Below are 21,534 nucleotides of genomic sequence, written 5' to 3'. Positions count from 1 at the left end.
TTTTAATCTTCATCTCTATAGCATCTACTTTGAGGTTTAAAAATGAACATTTAAGCGACACAACTTTCAACACACTTTAGTCATATCACTGCCAATTTTAAATAGACTCTGTGCCTGTGGTCTAAATGGACAAATATCTGTTAACAACATTTGCAGTTCGTAAGCAGTTTGCTATTTATATAATATTCATCTTAATTCCCTATATAACACCAGTCTTTCCCCCAGCTAATAATATGCTCCTATAATGCAAAACTTCAGCTTCTGATACAATTTTCTGTACATTTCTGTAGGTAATTTACTGAGGGTAATGAGTCTTTTCCCGACATACAATCAGAAAACAAAGTCAGTGTTAAGTGTTCGACATATTCAGGTCAAAGGATAAAGTAATTACTACAGTATAGACTGCAAACAGATAGCTCCTGCTGGCAGCTAACGAGCTTGATTTCTAAGAATTTAACTCTGAAGTATGTGCTTTATATAAGACAGAGGTTAGGTCTCCCGATCCAAGAAAAGAGTGCACATCTCTTCAAAAACCTCCTGTACCAGATGTGCCTCTTGTGAGCGCAAAAAGAAGGTGGCATTAATTTTCAAGTGAGATTGCTCCCAAATACAATGGGTTCCATGATTCGGAAACCCTTGGTCTCCAATAAAAAAAAGCATTCATATGTGCATTCCACCAAGAGATAACAAAGCTATGTTGTTCTTTAAGTGACATGAGAACTAATAAACACAAACATCAGCTAGGCAAAGAGACAACATCAAATCAGCGCAACTTTTGCAAATAAGATTCTCATGACAGTTGTAGGATTTCTCAACAGAAGTGTTCATTAACTGTCATGGTAGTTTGAACTATTTGAAATTACGGTTAGGCATGTATTACTTAAATCTTCTTGGTTCACAACAGTCACATAATGAACTCTTCCCTAAAAACATAAAAAGAAACTCTGATCTCTCATGTGCCTTTTAAGAGGCACATGAAGTTTGTGAAAAGAATTCTCTAAAGAGAGACTGCACTAAATTAGAATAAACAGCAGCTTTCTCAGATTGTAACTATCTCTACTCCTTCCTACTTAGTGGATTTAATCTAAACAACTGAACAGTCCAATATTTTACCATTATTCATTGAAAGCAAGGGGAAAGAAGTAAGAGGATTCAAGTGATGCATGGGGAGTTTTTTCTTTTTCGTTTTCTGCGTGTGGGGTTTTTTTTTTTAAATCTTTTACAATTACTTTTCTAAGTCATAGAACTGAACTCAGAACCAGTCAAGAAACTAGCATTTGCCACATTACTCAAAGAGGATACAAATAAATGCAAATCTGCTAAGAAAAAAAGTAAACCCTCCAAACCCCAGAAATTAACTGAAATAAAAACATTTACTATTGAAAATATGTTTACCTAGATTGAAACTAATGTAATTTCATTTTAAATAGTCTCACAACCTTAAACCAGTGGTTGGTGGAAAAGCATCTAATTTCATAGTTCGTCTTTTACTACCACAAAGTGCCTTGCATATCCACATCTACCTATAGTTCATATGTAACTGTTTCCAGTAACATGACACTTCAAAATGACACACAGCAAACCATTAGTAAATTACTTCTTCCAAATCCTATGTTAGTCTTCTGAGTGGCAAAAACATGCAAAACAGGTGGCTTTATCCTACCATCCATTTCTGGATATGAGCCCATTTTCTATCATATGAATGCTGAGAAAACTACAGAATGTAAAAACAAACACAAACAAACCATTTACAATATTGATTAATCACCACACAAAACCAGATTCCTAAATTAAAAAATTGGAAAAATATAAGTTAATTTCCATGCAATCTTCAGTATTATATCAGACACCCACCACCATTAGAAAACTGAAATTATGGAATCACAAGAACCATGTAAAATTGTGGCAAAACCATGTTTTGTAAATTGTACTTGTTATTATCACAGCACCCACCCCAAATATCAGCGTTTACATGGATTTGAATGTTATCATGATAAATAATAAATTATCAATCTTTTGCATGCTATGTCACAACCTGAATCAACTGCAATAATAATGAAAAAACAAACTGCTGAAAATCTAGTTCTCCTCAGGTTTTTTTGATCAAGAAATGCAAACTTCATTTTTTAGGAGAAATGTGTGGAGCAACACAAAAGCGTATGTGTAAATAGGATTTTTTAAAAAACTAATAGAATTGGGATAAAGACCCTAACAATAGGTATTTACTGTGAACACTTTGGATATGCAGTTTTCAGTCAATTTCTTACCACATGGATTATACCCAGAGTCACATATCCAAATTATATAGTTACTGAATATATTATAAATATATTAAACATAGAGCAAAATAATTCCCTCTACTTTTTCATCATTTTTTATCCTAGGCATTAGGTAGTGAACATTTTGTGTACGGTCATGTTTATTATTTATGCTGTGCTGCCAGTTATCCATATTTACTTGGACCTTTTGCACAACAACAAAAGCAAAGTGACTGTAGCACATGTTAAGTAATTGTTCTTATAAAAGGACAAAATTTACCAGCTGACTCAGCCATGAATCTAGTGATTCAAATACAGACAATACTGAATTTTACTTTAGAAGCTGAAAACTGTTCCTCTCAATGCAAAATTATTTATGCAAGCCTTAATTCTGGACAGTGCCATTACATTCTCTCTTCTGCTCATTTAAAAATCAAATAACCAGTAATAAGAAAGCCTCAGCCCTTTAAACATCTAAAGATAAATATTTAGATCAATCTTTGTCCCATTTTGATTGCTAGCACTGAATTTTCTGCATTTGTTAAAGGTAAAACATCCAAGCATCTGATTTCACCTGTAACACTAGAATTTAAAATCACATTAAAAGTGTTTTATTTTTAATTTGAAATCAACAGTGCTAATACCCTATTTTGTATAGGAGAATTTTTTCCACATTATGAGCGTACTATTAAGAAGTTAAAAATTAATGTTCAGACTCATATTTTGTGAGGTGCTATCCACAGGTAAATACAAAGCAAGTTACCCTTTTACATATATAACCTAAGGGGAAAGAGGAAGGTACGGGGGGAGAGAGAGAAGCTAACAGTTGTCTGATGCGGAAAATACTGGCACACAGCTGAATTACACTGAAAGACAAAATCTGATGCAAGTACAGAAATAAAATACATTAGGAATTTTAGCAAAGGTGTGCAGTAATTCTTGATGATTACACTACCTCTTTTTGCTGTCGCTCCAGCTCTCTCATACGTATATCTCTCGCTTCTGCTCGAGCTGCCCGTTTGGCTGCAAGCCTGGCTTCTGCCTACAAGCAAATTGAAAATACTGAAAGTTAAAGACATTTTTTTGTACAACGGTTTGAGTATTCAATTTTTCACTAAAACAGATTAAAATTCTAACATCAGAATATATAGATAGCCAAGGAAGCAGAGCTCTCACAATTAAATTCTGGAAAGGATATATACCTAGGTCTTTACAGATATTGTTACTAGTAAAAAAGTTACATGTTGATAAAAGAACTGAGTTTAGAAATACTATCATCACTAAACCTAAAAACTCATGTCTTGTGGACTTTGACAGGTCTTTGCCTATGCATACTATTTAAACAGGCACATATGCAGCTGCAGAATGTTCGGCCACAAAGACATTAAAACAAAAAGGAAAGAATCAAAACAAAGATTTCTCTTTTGGAACGATTTCAATAAGCAAACATCAATTAGAGGTGGAATTACTTCTAAGAGCAATCATAAAATCAAATCAATTACTGGACAAAATGTAAGAAAAAAAGTGTAAGGTTACATTTCTTCAGGAACTAAATCATCCACCATCACCAAACGGGGACTTCCCTACCTTTCCATTCAAGCCCTTACACTCCCAACACCTTTCTCAGACACAGTCCCACCCCTCAGAATCTGCTGTAAGCCAATTTAACTAGCTACCATAGCAGAAAATCGACAACAAAAAAAAAAGTAGTTTTCTGCTGTGTTAGTGAAATGAATTGGCAAGTATCTTATGAACACCAGACCCAGCAAAAGGAATGGGCAGGACAAACAAGTAGTGAGACTCTCCTCCTTTTCAGTGGCAAAAAGCTGTTACATCTTGTCCATTGCTTGTGAAACCTGGTTATTGGCAGATACAACTATATATTTTTTCCCCCTTTCTACCCAGACACAACCAAAAAAGAAACACATTGTCTTTCAGACTCTAAATGCTACTTCAAATTTAATCACAGTCAATTACATGAGCCAATAATTTTTGACATAGAGCTAGAAGTTGAGGAAAAGACAAGCTCAAATTTTCTATGTTCGAATAATGAATTGATAAGAATTTTTTCTTAAATGCTTGAAATATTAAAGCACTGAAAACACATTTTCCACCCAAAATTCCAGTTGTCAGTCTAGCATTAAAAACTTATGAGAAACACCAGCAGCCATAGATTCAGAACTCCTAACATCCAAAACATTTAATTTTATAGAACTTTTAAAATGTAAAATTCAATAGGATTTTGCCTTCAGTTAAGGACAGGGGTTTTTTTAATGTACGTTTATGTAAAACATTAGAAACCCACAAAATTAATTAAAAATGCAAATAACTACACCTTTTACTGTGTTCAGGAGAAGGGAAGGAATATCTAACTCAGAGTTTAACTTGAAAGTATGATCAAACTACAGGTACAGAAGTATCTTTCAAATAACGACAAGAAAGAAGACAAACAGATTATAGCTTTATTACTTAAAATAGTTCATCTTTACTTCAAATGACTCTCATCAAGGCTGTTTCTCTATATTTTGCATACTCAGATTAAATGATTCCAAGCCTGTGTCAGCACTCTTGACTGCCACGATGTAATCCTTTTTCAGAGCAGCATAAAGCTGCTCTTCTTCCTACCTGATCACAGCATACAATGAAAGCAAGGGAATTCCCATGCAACAGGAAGTCTTTTCTCACTTGCAGCCCTACTTTGTAACTGTCTGTAATCATAGCTTTGTCCTGTATAAACTTTCACACAGACACGCATGCAGCACAGAAAGAGAAAGGACTCAAACAGCTGATATATCTGGGTTTAGTTCTCTCTATAGAGCAGCAAACACACGCACCTAGCCTTTAGACTCTGGCAAGGCTTTATTGTTAAAGGTAGAAAGTTCATTTGTTCCCTGATTCACACTAAAAATCAATTTACATTTCACCATTCTCTCCTGGTCCTACAGACAGAGACCTAACTTTCACACTCCTACAGTAGAGGGGAAACTCCATTTCTTCAATTTACTAAACCGTTAACAAACTATAGAATTTTACAAACATTCGTCATAAAATTGGTGAATTAAATTGAAGAAAAAAATTGTGTCTTTTTCGAGAAAATTTTTAGCAAAAAATGGTTTGGTATTACATTAATTATTCACCTGAGCAACTAGATTTCTCTAAAAAGTACACAATTTCAAAAAGACAAAGAAGTTGGCAAGTTAAATGCAAGCACAGTTCTCAGGCTTCCTTCACCAAAACTTAAGAGCAAGACTCAAACCACTACCATCTGAAAGGCCTTCATACCAAATAATTCAATCAGTATTTGAACGGAAGACCATTCTAAATATATCACTGTTTGTTGCTCATAGGAGACTGGGAGTCAGCACAGGTTTGTTTCATGCCAGTTGTAGAAAGCAATTACAATCTTAGAGAACTACAGACTGGCCACTACAGTCTTTATTTCAGTTTCATCAGTCATTATTTTCTATACAGTCTTTAGACCAGACACACATAAATAAAATTTATTAGTTAAGATAAAGATATATTACAATATCATCTAATTGAAGTACAGCTTGCTAAAGAATAAGCAACCAAATTCCTATTTTCCTGAAGGTAAAATTAAACTGTGGACTGTCCAAGATCTAGCAAATCTGACACTTTAAAAGTTTCTGAAGGGGACTTCCAACTGTTAAAGAGAAATGGGATAGCTGAAGTTTCTTAAACACTTCAGTTGCAAATAAGAGATGAGGTATCCAAACCTGTCAGAGCCATACCAGCACACTTATGCTAGTGGCTAAAATGGAAAGAAATCACTTGGTTATATATTCTGGAGAGCAAATAGGAGACATTACATATAGATACAACAATATTACGTGTAATTTATTCAGAGAAGTGATCAAGAAAGGAAATAGAGGAATACAGAGAAGATCTTTGTAGCAAAAAGATTGGGTAGAAAAAAAAACACCACAATGATGCCATAAAGACTTTGTTTGGATAAGGAAAAAAGATTCATTAATAAAATATCAATTAATAACTAAACATGTAATTTTCTTTGTATGAGTGTGTTCATACCACTCCTTATCTTTTACCTTCTACCCTAAGGACAAATAGGTGATTTTAAACCAAGCGCCATATCTGCATTTCTTTGGGTATTAGCTCTGGTCTGAGTAACAAAACAAAGCCATCTGTTCACTGATGAGTTCTGGAATTCTTAATTTCAAAACAGGTAGCAAAAAAAGCATTACATGCAAAAATAAAAGTAATGTTTCCTTGCACCTGCATAAACAGCATTTCCTTCTAGAAGAATATGGCAACTGTGGCTGTTTTCAAGCACCTTAAAGCCCTACTCACTTTAAGTTATTTTATTGCGTGTGTTTAGTAAACATAGGGGTAGCAAGAGAATGTTTTCCTTCCGTTACAGGTGACATGGTCAGTTTCACCTAAAACCCAATTACTAGTAACTACTTACAGTAATTTAGAAAATCATCTTTGTTTATTCCATTTTATCTTTTTTTTTTTTTGAAAAATACATATTCTGCCACAAAATTTGAAACCATTTTATCTCAACTTCCAAGGACAACATTTAGTTCTTCAGTTAAATCCAAGATATTTTTGGCAAGAAAGAAAGGAGAAAGGGAAAAAGACCAGATTTTAATTTTAATGCTTTTTGTAAAGATTGAGTCTAGAGTCTCTCCTTTCTGACATGTTTTTCCTTAGTCTCTTCACAGCAATGATCAAATTCTTCACCAAAATAAGAAGCACGCTAGTATACAGAATTGATATGGTAGAAGCTTCCCCTGCTGTTGAGCAAGGAGAGGCATTAAGACAGGCATCTTTCTCCTTCCCCTTGCTTGCAAGAAAGAATTCACTAGAAAGCAATAGTATTTTGGTTTTAATTTCCATACTGTAGGGAAGGTGATTCATTAATTAGCTCAGATTCATGATAAAAACTTTATAAGGATAAAATATCGGTTACACTAAATTATGTTATTAACCTCTGAAAAAACACAAACACTTTTCATTGAAAAATTACAATTATTTTGTCACTGTGGGCTACAATATGTCTAACTCATTTGTCTCTCCATCAAGGGATATGCAGTGTTTACAAAATCCTGCGGTTTCCAGCGCAGGAGGCCCAGCAAGGAAGGTGCCCTTCTTCCACCAGAGGGCAGTGGCCCCCTGGCCGAGGTAAAGCGTAAGGGTGAACATTTTAAATATGTTCACATACTTCTTAATGCACTACCACACACTGCAACATGAACTTTGTTTCATCATTTCTTATTAAATGAACATGCAATATTTCTCTTTAACGTTGCTCATTTCTTCTGTATTCTTATTTCCATGCTTTTCACTCTCCTTTTATCCTTACTGCCTCATGGACCAACACCATCACTCATATGCCAAATGTATTTCTCATGCCTCCTCCAAAATATCTTCCTCCCACTTATTTCTGATATACCTACTCTTTTTACAGTTGCCTACAAATCAACAAAATATTAAGGTTTAAATGAGTTAAAGATTTAGGATTCTTTATTTTTGATTTATCTTATTATTTTTCTATTTATTATACAGACGCATATATAGATTAGGAAGTCTCTCACAGAATACCTTAACTCCTATAAAATATCCTTAACCACTATTAAAAACAACAGCAAACAAAATTTTGAATTAATACTAAAGTAGAAATAGCTGATTTAAAAATATTTAAGACATCTCTTATTAAAACAAATTCAAAAATCACCTAGCATCTGCACAGGCAATCTCTGTATGAGGTGGGGTTCTTTGGGTTTTTTTTTTTTTTTCTTAAAAAAATATGAAGGTATACTCAGAGAGAAACACGTACTGAACTTTGAACAGACTCAACATGACTACCCTAGCAATTAAGTAACATGACATTTTTACCAAAGTAAGAACTGCACTCTAACCAAAGTTTGGGCAACTACAGAGTGAATTTTAAATCCACATTAATCTTTATTCTCTCCCATAAGCAAACACCTGCTTAAGAGTTTCCAGGCTCCTGCTATACAATGAAAACAGTCATGAGAAGAGTTCCTGAAAAATACAAAAAAGATGCTAGGAGGAGGAAACAAACAGTGATGCAACTGTTGTCCACAAGCTCTAGTTCTTTGTCGTCTAGAGTTATTCAGCCCTGAAGAATGGAAGGGTTGCTGACGCAAACATGGCAAGAAAGGATATAAACATAAATCTTGATTGTCCCTTCAAACTGCCACCTATCAGGTTGAGGCTGGTGAGATGACAAAAGTCAGACTCATCTCACTTTCTGGCATGATGTTCATTGTATCTGAGCTTGAACTGAAGTCCGTGTAAGAACACAGAAGCAACTGAAACCTCTGCTCTTGCATGTAAGGCTGGTCTTGGAGTTTGGGTTCTCATATAATCATAAGAGATGGCTTGTGATGACAGATTACGGCTGAAAATGTAAAATGAATGCAACAATTTGTTCATAAATTACAAAGACAAGTGCAGTAGTCAGTGATGTAGATGTCAGCTGAAAATACTCTGTCCACAAAACAGCTTTACAAGCAGAGAATCTCCACAACAAAACGACAGGAAAAACAGATCTTGAGATTTCCAGAGTCTAAAGGCTAGGCATGTACGTCTGCTGCTCTATAGAGAGTACTAAACCCAGACATATCAGCTGTTTTGAGTCCTTTCTCTTTCTGTGCTTCCACACCAGGTGGCTTATGTTCTTTGTCAATCTGAGAAAGGTAACAGCTTCAGGATCTGTTACAACATGCAAAACATGTCTCAATGCCAACTCCCGCAGCAAGGAAAGATACAAAAGAACTCTGTACACAACAGTGCTAGGGCTACAAGTGAAGGGGAGGAGACATAATCAACAGAGAAGAAGTTTTCTGATGCAGAGAAAAGATGGAGAAAATGAAAGAAATCTCACAAGGAGGAAGTAGTTTGACCAAGCCGCTTGGATCCCATGATAGTGCCCTTGTCTTCCATTAAATATTTTCATATAAGATGACACATCAGATTCAGACAGTGCAGAAAAATAACTGTATACCACCAAAGAGTTATTTACACAACATTTCCTAGAAAGCAGACATTTGTTGTACCAGAAGGAAGATTTATTTTTTTTGACACATCCCACAGAACAAGGAAATCCCAATTTTGTCAAATCTGAATGGTGAAAAAGCGTAAGACCAGTGCTTTCTGAAATCTGAATTTTTGGAGGAAAACACCCTAAAACTCCATACACTACACTAGAAGCCTGTGCTACTATTACAAACTCTGATAATTCCCAGTGCTGTTTGGTGTCCGCTCCAAATCCCAGAGCACTTCTATGCAGTTTTTCCATGCAGATCATCCTGGGTGCCAGCCTTTTGTTTCAGCATATTCTGTTTACCATCGCTTGCTACCTAGAGCAACTTTTAGGAATGTTTTCCTCACAAGACATCTGACTTCTGGATTATAGGGCTCAATTCAACTATTATAAGTAACATCTGCTAAAAAGGTAATTTCAGAAGAGGAAGTTGAGGAACAAAACACCCTTTGACAATAAAAAGATAAGCAAGCCATGTTGCTGAGATAATGGCCTTGGAATGGTCAAGTACATCTACTCGATATATTCATGCCCTGTGTCAGCATGGTTACTGAAAACTTCTCCTCAGCCTCCAGTGATAAGGCATACATATGCCACAGTAAAATCAGATGTTATTTAAAGACAAAACTTGGTTTTGTTAACTGGCCTTTGCTGATACATCCTAAGAAACGCATTCTGTTCCTTTAAAAGTTTTCTTTAGAATAAATTGGCTACTACTATGAATTACAGCTGTCAATTCAGTGACAACAGCTGCTCTCTGACACAGGATCTAAGGGCCAGCTTTTCCTACACAGACCAAGGGATTAACAACCTGACAGCAGTACATATTGTGATAATAAAATATTCATGATGACATACAACTTTTCACACTATTTTAAAATTGGATAACAATTTTGAATTAAGACTCTTAATGTGAAACCTGGATATGGCAACACAAAGGAAGAAATGGCACTATACATAGCCCCCCAACAAATGTAAAGGTAACAAACAATTTTATTTTAAAATATGTTGATTTTCCCCCCTAACAAGACATGAAAGGTAACCCCCAAAATATACAGAAAAAAACGCCAGAATATTAGAAAGGGAAAAAATAACTCTAATATGAAAATCAGAAGGAACATTCAGAACAATTCAAATAGGTTTTAAGGATTATTAATAGACATAAAACAATTACAGACACTACAAAATGCCTACCCCTTAAATGGCATGCTGATCAGCATTAAAAAAATTTCGTTATCTTCAGCAGATTTAGATTAATATCAGAATAAGTTTTACAACCTTTTCAACAAGTTGTTTATCAGTTCATTTTTGAGAGAGGAGGGAAGACTTAATATACGTTAATGCCTGGAATAGGCATATTCAACTCAGTTATCTCTGTGAAATAACACCTCTGGCTGTGAGACCTAGTACTAGTTTAACTTAGTATTGAGAAGGAAAAAACCCTTCATTTTTGTTTAGTTTATGCTCATGCTCAAATTTTAACTGAGGGGGTTACTGTTGTAAGAGAACAAAGCCCCACAGTAATTTTAAATAAGATAATGCTTATTACACCTCGTTATTGAGACTTTTTTTTCTAGGCTAAGTTGCAAACTGATGTTACTGTACTGGAAGCATGGAGAGAACACTTGAAAGAAATGTAAAGCCAGATTCCCTCTCCTTTCTTAACTGTCTTCCCCAAAAACAGGAGATGGAACTTGATGAGTGAGACTGTACATGACCCAGAGCCCCACACAGAACATATCTGCCAGGGCGAGAACTTCCATTACATTTAGTGTGAATACAGCTTTCTGGAAAATTGCCAACTAAATGAAAATTATTTTTTTTTCTGTCAGAGCATTTCCTTGGCCTACAGTCTATGATGACTACAATCTGAAAATGCATACAGAACCTGTTTTCAAAGACCTATCACCTATACACACATACATACACGTGCATGTATGTATATATACTATACACACACAAAGACAACAGTTTACATTACAAGGCCAATTAGAATCTGCATTTTGCACTCATGTCAACTAGGGTGAGCAGCTTTGTAGATAGGGTAGCTCAAAGCTTCTGTATCCACTTGTATACAAACACTACTTTGGCTTTTGTTTCCAAGTCACAGCACTTCCTCCCAGAAAAACTCAAGTCCAAACAGACATCTGTAAGACTAAATTCCAGCTGCCTCCTTCCTATATCCGGTGGGACAAAATTCCCCTTTGTATCAACTTCTTGTTAGTTGCATTTTTGGCTGGTTACCTCCAGCTCTCTATCTTTCAGGGGGGGACTCTGTTAAGAAAGTCCTGGTATAGTGTACTTATCAGGCTTATTTTGACAGAAATGTGACTTCTCACATTTGAAACAGAATACATGACAAATACTTTTTCATAATTATTATTATTCATTCAACACTAATACACTATCCTTATCATCCTAAGAATACTACACACTGCAAGGGGATAAATGCGCATTTTTTTTAGGTTTAGACCTGAAATAGCAACTGGATCTCATTTATTTTTCAGCTAACAATTATTTAGAGCATAACTATCTGTAGAAATATCTGCTAAGTTTAGGTGCGATCCTGTGAAGTTACATTAATCATACAATTACATATCATTGTGACAACATTTCAGTAAATGTGATTATTTGATTGAAAATACTCATTTGTATTGATTGTCATATTTTTGGCTAATTCCACTTTTTAATGCACAGCTTAAAAATTTAACTTCTTGTGGATAGTGAGATTGCTTCCGTCCCTATCTCTGAATTTATGACAACTTGAAATTAACAAACCTCTCTGGCAATGTTACTCAGAGCTTCATCTTCCGCAGAAAACCTGTCTTTCACTGGAGTTCTCTTCCGTCCTGATCCAGGAGTTCCCATTTTTATTCTCTGGTTCTGTATTTACAAAAAAACACAGACAGGAAAAAGCTCAGTTTTCAGATCTGGAATTAAAAATGAACAAACAGCCCACATCCCAAAACATAATAAATTTTCCAATTCTTTAGCTATATAACACTCAAAAAACGATGCGCCATTGGCACAACTTTCTCCAACAGCTGTATTTCCAGAAAGTCTTTATCATAAAATCTTGTGGCAGCTTTATAGAACACCACTGCCTCCTACAAGGTGCACATACAGCAAAGACTTTCTACTGAACAGAATCCACAGCTTCGAGGTTACACACAACTGTGAACTGCACCTAGCTCAATGAAGATACTTACATACCCTGTCACTTTTCACAACTCCTAAAAATAAGTGTCTGCTTAACTTCATGGACTTGAAGAAAACCTATATGCAGCAATGGGTTCAAGAACTAAACTTACACTCTCTCTAAAACAGAAAAGATATATTCAGCAGACAGAAACTTTACAAAAGCATTCCAGCAGGTAGAGGAAGCTTATTTACATTTTAATGCAGCTGTTCTCATTCAGCTGCAATTGCATGAGAACTGCAGTTTTCTATTATAATGGAAATAAAGACATGTTCTAAAACATTATTTTGCCTAACAAGATTCTTAATTTGGGAAATGAAGAAAGAAACATGCTAACATCATACAACCAGAATAATATACAAAATGCCCTCTTAGTTTTCCTGCAGACACCTTTGTTATCAATTTTAAGAATATAAAAATTTCCACTAAACCAAAGGGTAGCACATACAGCCACAAACAACAAAACCGTACTCAAAACAATAATCTAAATTTGTTTTTCCAAATATCCAAAAGAAATTATACTTCCAGACATCCAGGTCCTTCCAAATGTCAGACCAGTGTGACAAGTAGGGTTTGGTGTTTTTTGTTAGTTTTTTTGTTTTTATGCAAGCACATTTTTACTTTGTTATTTTTATACAGCAATGACAAAGCCAAAACTTACTGGGCTACTTTCCGGCACTCAAAGACATCAAGTAGCATCACAGCTATCTTTACTTGTATTTCAACTTCTACACTTCTTTTCCCCCTCCAAAGCTTTATGCCTCTCTTTTCCATGCAAGCAGGAAGTCTTTTATTCTGCAGGTATTTTACTATTAATTTACGTGCTTGGAGGAGGGAAATATTCTATTTGCTAATGAGAGAAAAGACAGCAAAGATGTGAAACCAGATGCCCCTTTCTTAAAAGCTCCTCCATAGGACATATACAACAATTATGCAACAATCTTACTCATTTACAGTTGCTATTCTAAGACCAAAACTAAACATACTTGATACAACAGGTGCATTGTGTAAAATCCTTCAAGGAGAGCTTGCAGATGAGTAGTAGAAGAATAAATCCACAGTATTTCAAGGGGCCAGAGAAGATGCCATTCTATTGTCTAGTAATGAACACACTCCTGATGGGGAAGACCGGGCATAAGTACCCCCCTGGATTCCATCCATTCCTCCCCAGGCTGCTCATTCATTTTGCAGGGCAGAGTGTTTGGACCAACAGACAGGACTCACCTGCCAAGGAGTGCTTTTAGCATCTGCCTGCAGCTCATGGTTCAATTTATTTGTTACTCCCCCACAACATGATTTTTGTTGTTGTTTGTTTTGGCTTTAATTCTGGTGTTAGATAGCAGCACACTTTCAGGAAGAAATGCAAGATTCCAGTATCATTCTTATCAGAAGATGGGATAGGTCTTGGAAGTAGCTGAGCTAAAACTCAGGGTGAAGGGAGGCTCTGGGAAAAGATCTGGCACAAGTACTGCCACTGTTAATCTGTTCCATAAGTGTCTCTTTAGTGTTAAAATACAAACAAACAAACTTGTGTTTTGTACTCAAATGAACATATACACATGTAGAAAGAGTATGGAAATCTCAGTGGTAAATGTTCAAGCTCAGACCTACAGGTTGCTGCCCACATTCAGAAGAAACGTCTCCAAAACCCTGTTTCGCTTTTCAGTAATTCTTACTGGCTGACTTGAAATTAAAAAAAAAAGACAAGGCCCAAAGTAGAAGTTGCATCAAAATGTAAAATAACACTCCCCTAGTACACAAGGTTTTCACAGTCACATATTAGCCAAAAAAAAGAAGAAAATAAATCAATAAATTGTTATTACAATAAATTAGCTCATGTAAGCAACAGAACTCAAAGCTACCTACTGAAAAAGGTCACTAAGCATGAAATGAAATTCTTTTAATTTTTATGTTTAGAGTTGTATTTCTTAACTAAATATTTACCACATAAGTGAAAACTGCTGAATTACTGCACATACCACAGACCTGAACTGCATTTGTGGACATCTTTTAAACAACATAACACTTCTAACAGGCAACTAACTTTGGTTTATGAATTCAGAGATATTATCTTTGCTGGCAGACTGATTTAGGGAATGGAATGTAACAGGTTTACAGCTATTTTTAGTATAGCTATGTTCAGACTTGACAGCAAGTACTAATGTATACACTGAGAGTAATGAATTTAACGAAAATAGACCTTGATTCTTTAAATGAGCATAAAGTACTCCACTTCAGTCTTGCTGCAGCATCATCGTGCCAAAGGCACTGTGGAGGAAGGTGAGCACGGCATCCCCATCAGCTAACTGCCATGGTTCTCACCTAGGATGCGCACAGAACTCCCAACTGAGCCCAAACCCAAAAAAGGAGGCAGGGACAGATTACCTGGAAGATATACAGTGATGTTGCCTTTGCATACAAGGAGGAGTTAAGAAAGCGAAAGCTCAGCTGAAGTCAAAAATAGCAAAGGCCAAGAGAAAGGCTACTGTAAGAACACTAAGAACAAAAGAAAGACTACAAAAAATGCTGGGCCATTGCTTGGTGATGCAGGGGACGGGAGGAGGGGGGTAGGGAGGGGTGGAGGGGTGATGCTTGCAAGGCCCGCCCTTGGCAAAAAGGTCTGGATAACAACAAATGCAAAGAAAGGCATTTCTGAGTGTGAATCAAATATGCAAAATTGTCTGACAGGATATTTGCCCAAAACTGTTCACATTGAAGAGCAAGAGCATCATCAGTTACATTAAACAGTAACTAGGCAACTAGAAACAAATGTTTGAAATAAAGAAGTCCTCTTGAAAAGAAGTATCAAAAATTGTGAAAGCCTGTACCAGTGGGAGAGACCTTGGAGAGAAAACAGCATCAGTCAAATCCCAGTTTGATGCTGCCAGAAGTCATCCCAGTGACTGCACCATGACATCTGTCCAGGTCAGACAGCCCAGCATCCCTCCTGCAGGATGCAAGGTCCTGCACTCCAGCTGGTAGGTGGTCAGCACAGGGTGCAGCAAGGAAGAACCCACAGCTCAGGTGTATGAGTGCAAGCTTGAGAGGTGTACCCTCACTTGCACATGCATTAGAGCATTGCAGGCACACACAAAACTAGAGTGCCCACAGCTCCAATAGGAATGATGTGCAAATAGGGGATCCTAGAGTTGAAGAACAGAGGATAGTTAAACATTGGCTGAGAGGCTGTGAAATGTGCAGCCCTGAAGATATTCAAAACTTGACCAGACAAGGCTCCAAAATACCTACTTTAATTGACCACACTTTGGGCAAGGGGTGACTTCCAGAGGTTCCCTCCAAAGTAAAAGATTATATGATTCTACAGTTATCATTGCTGCCAGCTTTGAAACTAAACCTCAATATAAGCTTTCGTTAATAAGATGTTTAAGTATTCCTTCAAGGGTCTTGTCACAATTTCTTCCATTCTATCTAACTTTTAATTGAGCTGATGTATGTCAGTATTTCATGTCCTGTTATACAGTTCAGTATTAAAGAGATCTAGTCCTCTTGCTAATAGTCTAATACTAAATTTATCATGTCACTTTGAGAAAAATATAAGGTGCCAAATATTTCACATACATGCAAAAATATTTCTTACGTGCTTCACTTCTATAACTTGCTAATTACGGGAAAAATAATTTGCTGCATATTATAAAGAATTTAACATATGCCGTAACATTAGAATTTTCATAGAAAATAACTAAAGAGAACTCTAAAACAAAACACAACCATAAAAAGAACAGTTTGTTACACCGGCCCTCCTAAACTACAAAAGATAATAAAAGGAAAGTACATTATAATCTGCTCCATTTACAGTTCAGAATTCCTGAGTCTATTACATGTCTATTACATGTTTATTTCTTATTGTAGTGTGGGTTACATATTGTATTACAGGACTGATGAAGTGACATCCTGTTGTATTTCATTCCAAAAGTGTCTGAAGTCCCCAAACAAACCAGAAGACCTGTGAGGAAATCCCTAAAGTTCCTTCTCATTTGTCCTCACTTCAGGCATACATAGATTTTATCTCTTGCCCAAGTCTTTGCCCTCTACTCTTCTTCCTATTACGTTTTGACTAAAGGTTCTCTGTTTCTTTTTAACTTCCCATAAAAAAGTGTGACCTGGCTTACACAGAAGCCACACTGCAATTTAAGGCTCTGTCACTCACCACCTTCAATGGCACCACCTGTTCTGATGCCTGGGTCCACGCCAGTGTATTTGGCATCACATACATGCAAGGCATTCAGATACTACAGTGTGAGCAGGCTATAAATAAACAGACTGAAACTCTCCTTTTCTCTTTCAAGTAAGAACACAAGATAATTAAAATTCACCTGTGTAGAAACAATCTCTGTATATTTGATCCAACAACAGAAAAAAGCAGCCCTGATTTAGAACCACTGGCTGTGAGAACCAGCCTCAGATTCCTGATTAACACTGGAACACAGCCTCTGCATTTCAAGTCCAAAGCCACAAACACAGTAGCTTATATCTTTAAAGTAGTAAATTCTTTTAATCCTGAGAAAGAGTTGCACCTTTTGTCCATGATATCCAGGCAAAGTTTCTTGCAGTTTCAGTTTTCCACTTGTAAAGTTAGTGATTAGTAGTGTTTCCTACAGACCTTTACACATCTGAATTGAGGGGACCATAAAGGAAGTTCTACAGAATACTGCAACAGGGTTAACTGCCCCTGCTGCTGGAAATCGCTATCTCTGCCATGTGATACGACAGATAAACACTGCTGGGAAGTTGTTCATTATAAAATATCATCTGAATGTAATTTCACAATATTAGAGTGCATAAATACCTAGGTTTGTTACAGAATTTTATCTGTCTCTTAACAAACAAGACATAGCACTACGCATTTTCTCAACAAAACCCAAAGACCTTACAGAACACGTAGTAACAGTCTGTGTGATCAATGTCAGTTATAAGTTGATTCAATCTACATTAACGGCTAAATTATTTGATTTCATAAGAACAAAAAGACTATCAAGTCAGTGGGAAAGGGGAACATTAACACAGAAGGCTGGATTTTCTTGAAATCAGTCTAAAAACCTAAAAAAAAAAAGCATCTGAATGAAGGTTACTTGTATGAATAACGTTAGAAATACATCAATAAAAACAGGATAAAAAAACATTTCTTACCAGCAAACCAATCACAGGTTGCTGATAAAGCACAAACAGTAGTAACTTATTTTGATTTTTGACAGTTTCACTGATGTTAAATATACTAGAAAACATACTTGTGAAATATACTAAAAGAACAAAAGATCTAAGAAGCAAGAGTGCTATGCAATGATGATGGAGTTGAAATTAAATAATCTAAATATACTTCACAAGTTAACTGAACACCTGCTCTTTACTTCAACAAACGAATACTGCGGATGAGTGAAGGTATGGAAGCTACCACACCTGCAATTAAAGCAAAGTTCTAAAAGTTAATGTGCTCAGAAGAACAGTGGAAAACCCAACCCAGCAATTTTAAAGAACTGTCTCATGAAACTACAGCTCTAGCAACACAAAGCTACGAACAAGCCAGAGGTATTATTACTGCAAAACAGCAGACGTAGCATTCATATTTGAGAAGAAGCAGAAAGAATCACATTGGAAATCAGTCTTATTTGCTTAGCCTTCCGTGCTTTGTCAAAGCAAACTCTGAAGGAGACACAGAAATAAAACTTTACTTGAGTTAAAAGTATACAAGACTAACAGAAGAGTCTTCCTCAGAAGAATGCCCCTGTACAAGGATATGTACGCTCTTTGGAATTAGTATGTCTGCCTATGGGCCCAAAAGCACCTGAGAAAGAAAGGGAGCTGCATGATCACAGGGTGACCACAACCCAACAAAGGAGTGTGTGAGGAGTGAGTGAGGAAAATAAACAGGGATTTAATGCAATAGTTTTAAGGAGGCATTTAGAATTTCTATTCTGAATAACCTTGTTCAGAAAAAGCTTAACTGAAACTAGAGCTGCTGCAAAAAAAGCGCTGCTAATACGAGTAAATGAGCCTAACATTAAAGGGAAAAAGCAAAGACTGAGAAAAGCATATAATTACTGTCTGCAAAAAGATTACAGTGCCTACCACTATGATGGATGCAAAGTTATTCCATGAATAGTGTTTCCATTAAAAAAAAAAAAAAGAAGCAACACTGTTCAGCTCTAATCATGGCCCACTTCAGAAACCGTTGGCACAAAGTTCATGCTCTCAGCGGACAAGCTCATGTCAGCTTCTTCAGGAAAAAAAAAGTTACTCTTTGGATAATCGACAGTTAATGCAGTACAAGCTGACAACTGCATCATCTACCCCTTTAATGCAGCATATCTGCAATTTATTTGAGTTCATGGTGTTTAGGAACAGAATGACAATTTCTTAGAGGGGGCCAAATTTCCTCATTGATAGCTTCACAACACCAACAGACTGAACATCAGGTCACCACTTAAGGCAATCAAAAAGCAATTATGCAGTCTGCAAAAGTGTTGCCTGATGGAGCCATAAAGTATAATCACGCCTGGTTAGTGCCGGCAAACTTAAAGCAATGCAAGACAGTAACTGTACTAATATATCCTCCAGACCCACCAAGCTGTCTTTGGTGACCTTCCTCAGTCTTTGCAAATTACCAAAATTCCAAGACAACATCATGCAGCTATGCAACCTCAAGCAGTGGCACTGAATTTTATGTTCTCTGACAGTCACTTGCTAACAGCTGCTCTTGGAGATACCATTACTCCACAAAATAAAACATTATATACAGGATGTTATAATCAGTGACAAGAAGCATCTGCAAAGCTCTTATAATGGTCACTCACCAGAGGATCTCTCAGGGCACAATGTAAAGCAGATGCAGGTTTCAAAGGAGCATTGCAACACAGCTGGGCTTTTCTACAATCAGTGCTACCATAAATGCCAAAGATCCAGAACAAACTAAGAAATCAAACGTGATTTTAAAATATGAGGAAATGACAGTACTGTAATGAGCACTATGAAAAATGATGGGAATGCACAATAAAAAACAAAGTCACAAGAATCTTCCATAAGTGTTTATTCTAAAATGGAACAACCATCATTTTTACAGTGTCAGCTTTTTCAAAAGGAGTATCCTTTCTAACATTTTGCAAAAGAATGATTCATTACTCATTAAAAAAACCAAATCAAAACACTGCCACTATATTGAGGCTCCATTTTTGTAATGAAATAAACAGAGAGCCCCATGGTAACAACCCACTTTCAGTAAGAAGCTGCAACTATTTAAGACATGTTTCCATTACCAAATTAATATACTCCTACACTCTTTTCTACTACTGCTACAGTTACAGTACAATGAAAAAAAAGCTACTGAAGCAAGCAGGACAAATTCTCCTGGGTACCCCTTACAGCTTTCTCCACCTCCTGTTTCTTCAATCAGCTGCCAAGTAGCCCTCTGCTGTAGTAGCAGGCTGGTAGGCTTAGAAACATTTGTTCCCACCTGGCCCTTTGGGAAGTGCCCCTTCACCTCTTCCCTTGGAGCAGGTCTAACTCCGGAAGCCAAATAAAAAAAAAAAATGAACTTTAGCATTTCACAAGCAGACACATTTATTTATATAAACTATTTTCAAGGACATGTAATGTATGAACTATCCCTTATGTACACTTACATGTTACCTAGTTTCCAGATACTCAAGATAATAAATTTGGATTATTTTCCCAGAAAGCAGCTCTCATCATTTTTTTGTAACACTACTGGACAGTACTGTCCCCTAACTGTCACCACACACCTTCACATCAGGGCCTTACAAACACAAACAACAACATAGTATCAAATCCGTTATTGGCTTCTAACCCTCTGCTGAAATTATATACCAGAGGTATTCAATTATATATTATCCCCATCTAGGTTTTTTGGGTATATGCACACAACCACCATGTGTGCTATGTGGAAGTCTAGACCTTAACATGTTCTACTAATCCCTACTACTTGGAGTCCAATTTAAACAGCACTTCCTAAAAGTTCACCTGTTAAAGTACTATGCCATCTTATGAGACAACGAGAGTCATTAAAGAAAGAAGAAAAGCTCCTTTGGAGTCAGTTCACAAGAAGTACTGACGTTTCGGGCAACAAGCTTACACCTGACACATTTCACACAACTGTCTTCTATTCAGAAATTCACAGGTACAGCCAGGAATTCAGTTCAGGTAAGACTGATTCACACGCTAAGGTATACATCTCCAAACCCAAGTATGCAAAACAATGGAAAAGGCATGTCATGTACGTCAAAGTATTCTGTACTGCTAGAGCACTTTTCATCTGTTCTTACATCATCACTAAGCAATTACATTAACCAAGGAAACAGATGAATATTAAGAAAGTAACTGTTTCTGGGCCCAAATACATTTAATTAACATCACTTTGCTGTCAAGACACAATGAACATTTAGAGAACTCACCAGACAAGCATTGACTTCATCTTATGGTAAGTTTCTAACAAAAAAATCCCACACATCTCAAAAGTATTTGATGATTTGATATTTCACAAAGGGATAAAACTGATCCTAAACCTTTCTCATTTCAAGCCAAAAATGTTAATCTCTCTAAAATGAGTCACTGACTAAATCACACAAAATCAAAGTAGCATCGCTTATAATACCGTTATTATCAGCGAAATACTAACACTGACCTTCCCAGTACCACGCTAGAATTCAAACTGGACATCCCTTAGAACACACGGAGCAGATCGCAGCCCAGAGCTGTTTCCAGGCTCCTTTCAAACTCATGAACGTGCCCATCTGTCCTATCATCAGCAGACTCTGCAATTACAGCAGCAGGGCATACTACGAATAAGCACATCAACGTGCTCCGACCGAGCATCGGGAAGCCTGACTGAACGCTACCGCAGCTCTCCACCGAGGGGGCACGCCCTACAGCTCTGAGAAACCCTGAATCTGCGGTAACGTGCTTCGAGGAAGTGGGAGAAAGGCGCTGAAACACAGGCAGCTGTGATTTCAGGACACCTTCCTTTCTCTCTCCTCCTCCTCCCCCCTCGTTCC

At 36.6% G+C, this 21,534-nt stretch overlaps 1 protein-coding gene across 3 annotated transcripts in view; it reads right to left on the bottom strand.

Annotated features, from left to right (window-relative positions):
• The window catches only part of LRRFIP2 (leucine rich repeat (in FLII) interacting protein 2), a 44,960-nt gene extending 32,769 nt beyond the window's left edge, over window positions 1-12,191 (bottom strand). The window contains exons 1-3 of one of the 3 annotated variants that reach the window (XM_010084352.1): window positions 12,091-12,180; window positions 3,214-3,300; window positions 1,664-1,714 (exon numbers count right to left, since the gene is read on the bottom strand). In XM_010084352.1, coding sequence (XP_010082654.1) covers window positions 1,664-1,714; window positions 3,214-3,300; window positions 12,091-12,180 — 228 coding nt within the window. Of the gene's footprint in view, window positions 1-1,663; window positions 1,715-3,213; window positions 3,301-12,090 lie in introns of all 3 variants that reach the window. The other 2 variants (XM_010084354.1, XM_010084353.1) reach the window with 2 other exon arrangements.
• Window positions 12,192-21,534: the final 9,343 nt, after the last annotated feature.

This window comes from Pterocles gutturalis, unplaced genomic scaffold, assembly GCF_000699245.1.
Source record: "Pterocles gutturalis isolate BGI_N339 unplaced genomic scaffold, ASM69924v1 scaffold42305, whole genome shotgun sequence".
Classification (NCBI taxonomy): domain Eukaryota; kingdom Metazoa; phylum Chordata; class Aves; order Pterocliformes; family Pteroclidae; genus Pterocles; species Pterocles gutturalis.
The sequence above is the reverse complement of the archived record's forward strand: the minus strand, read 5'-3'. Positions and strand labels throughout refer to the sequence as shown.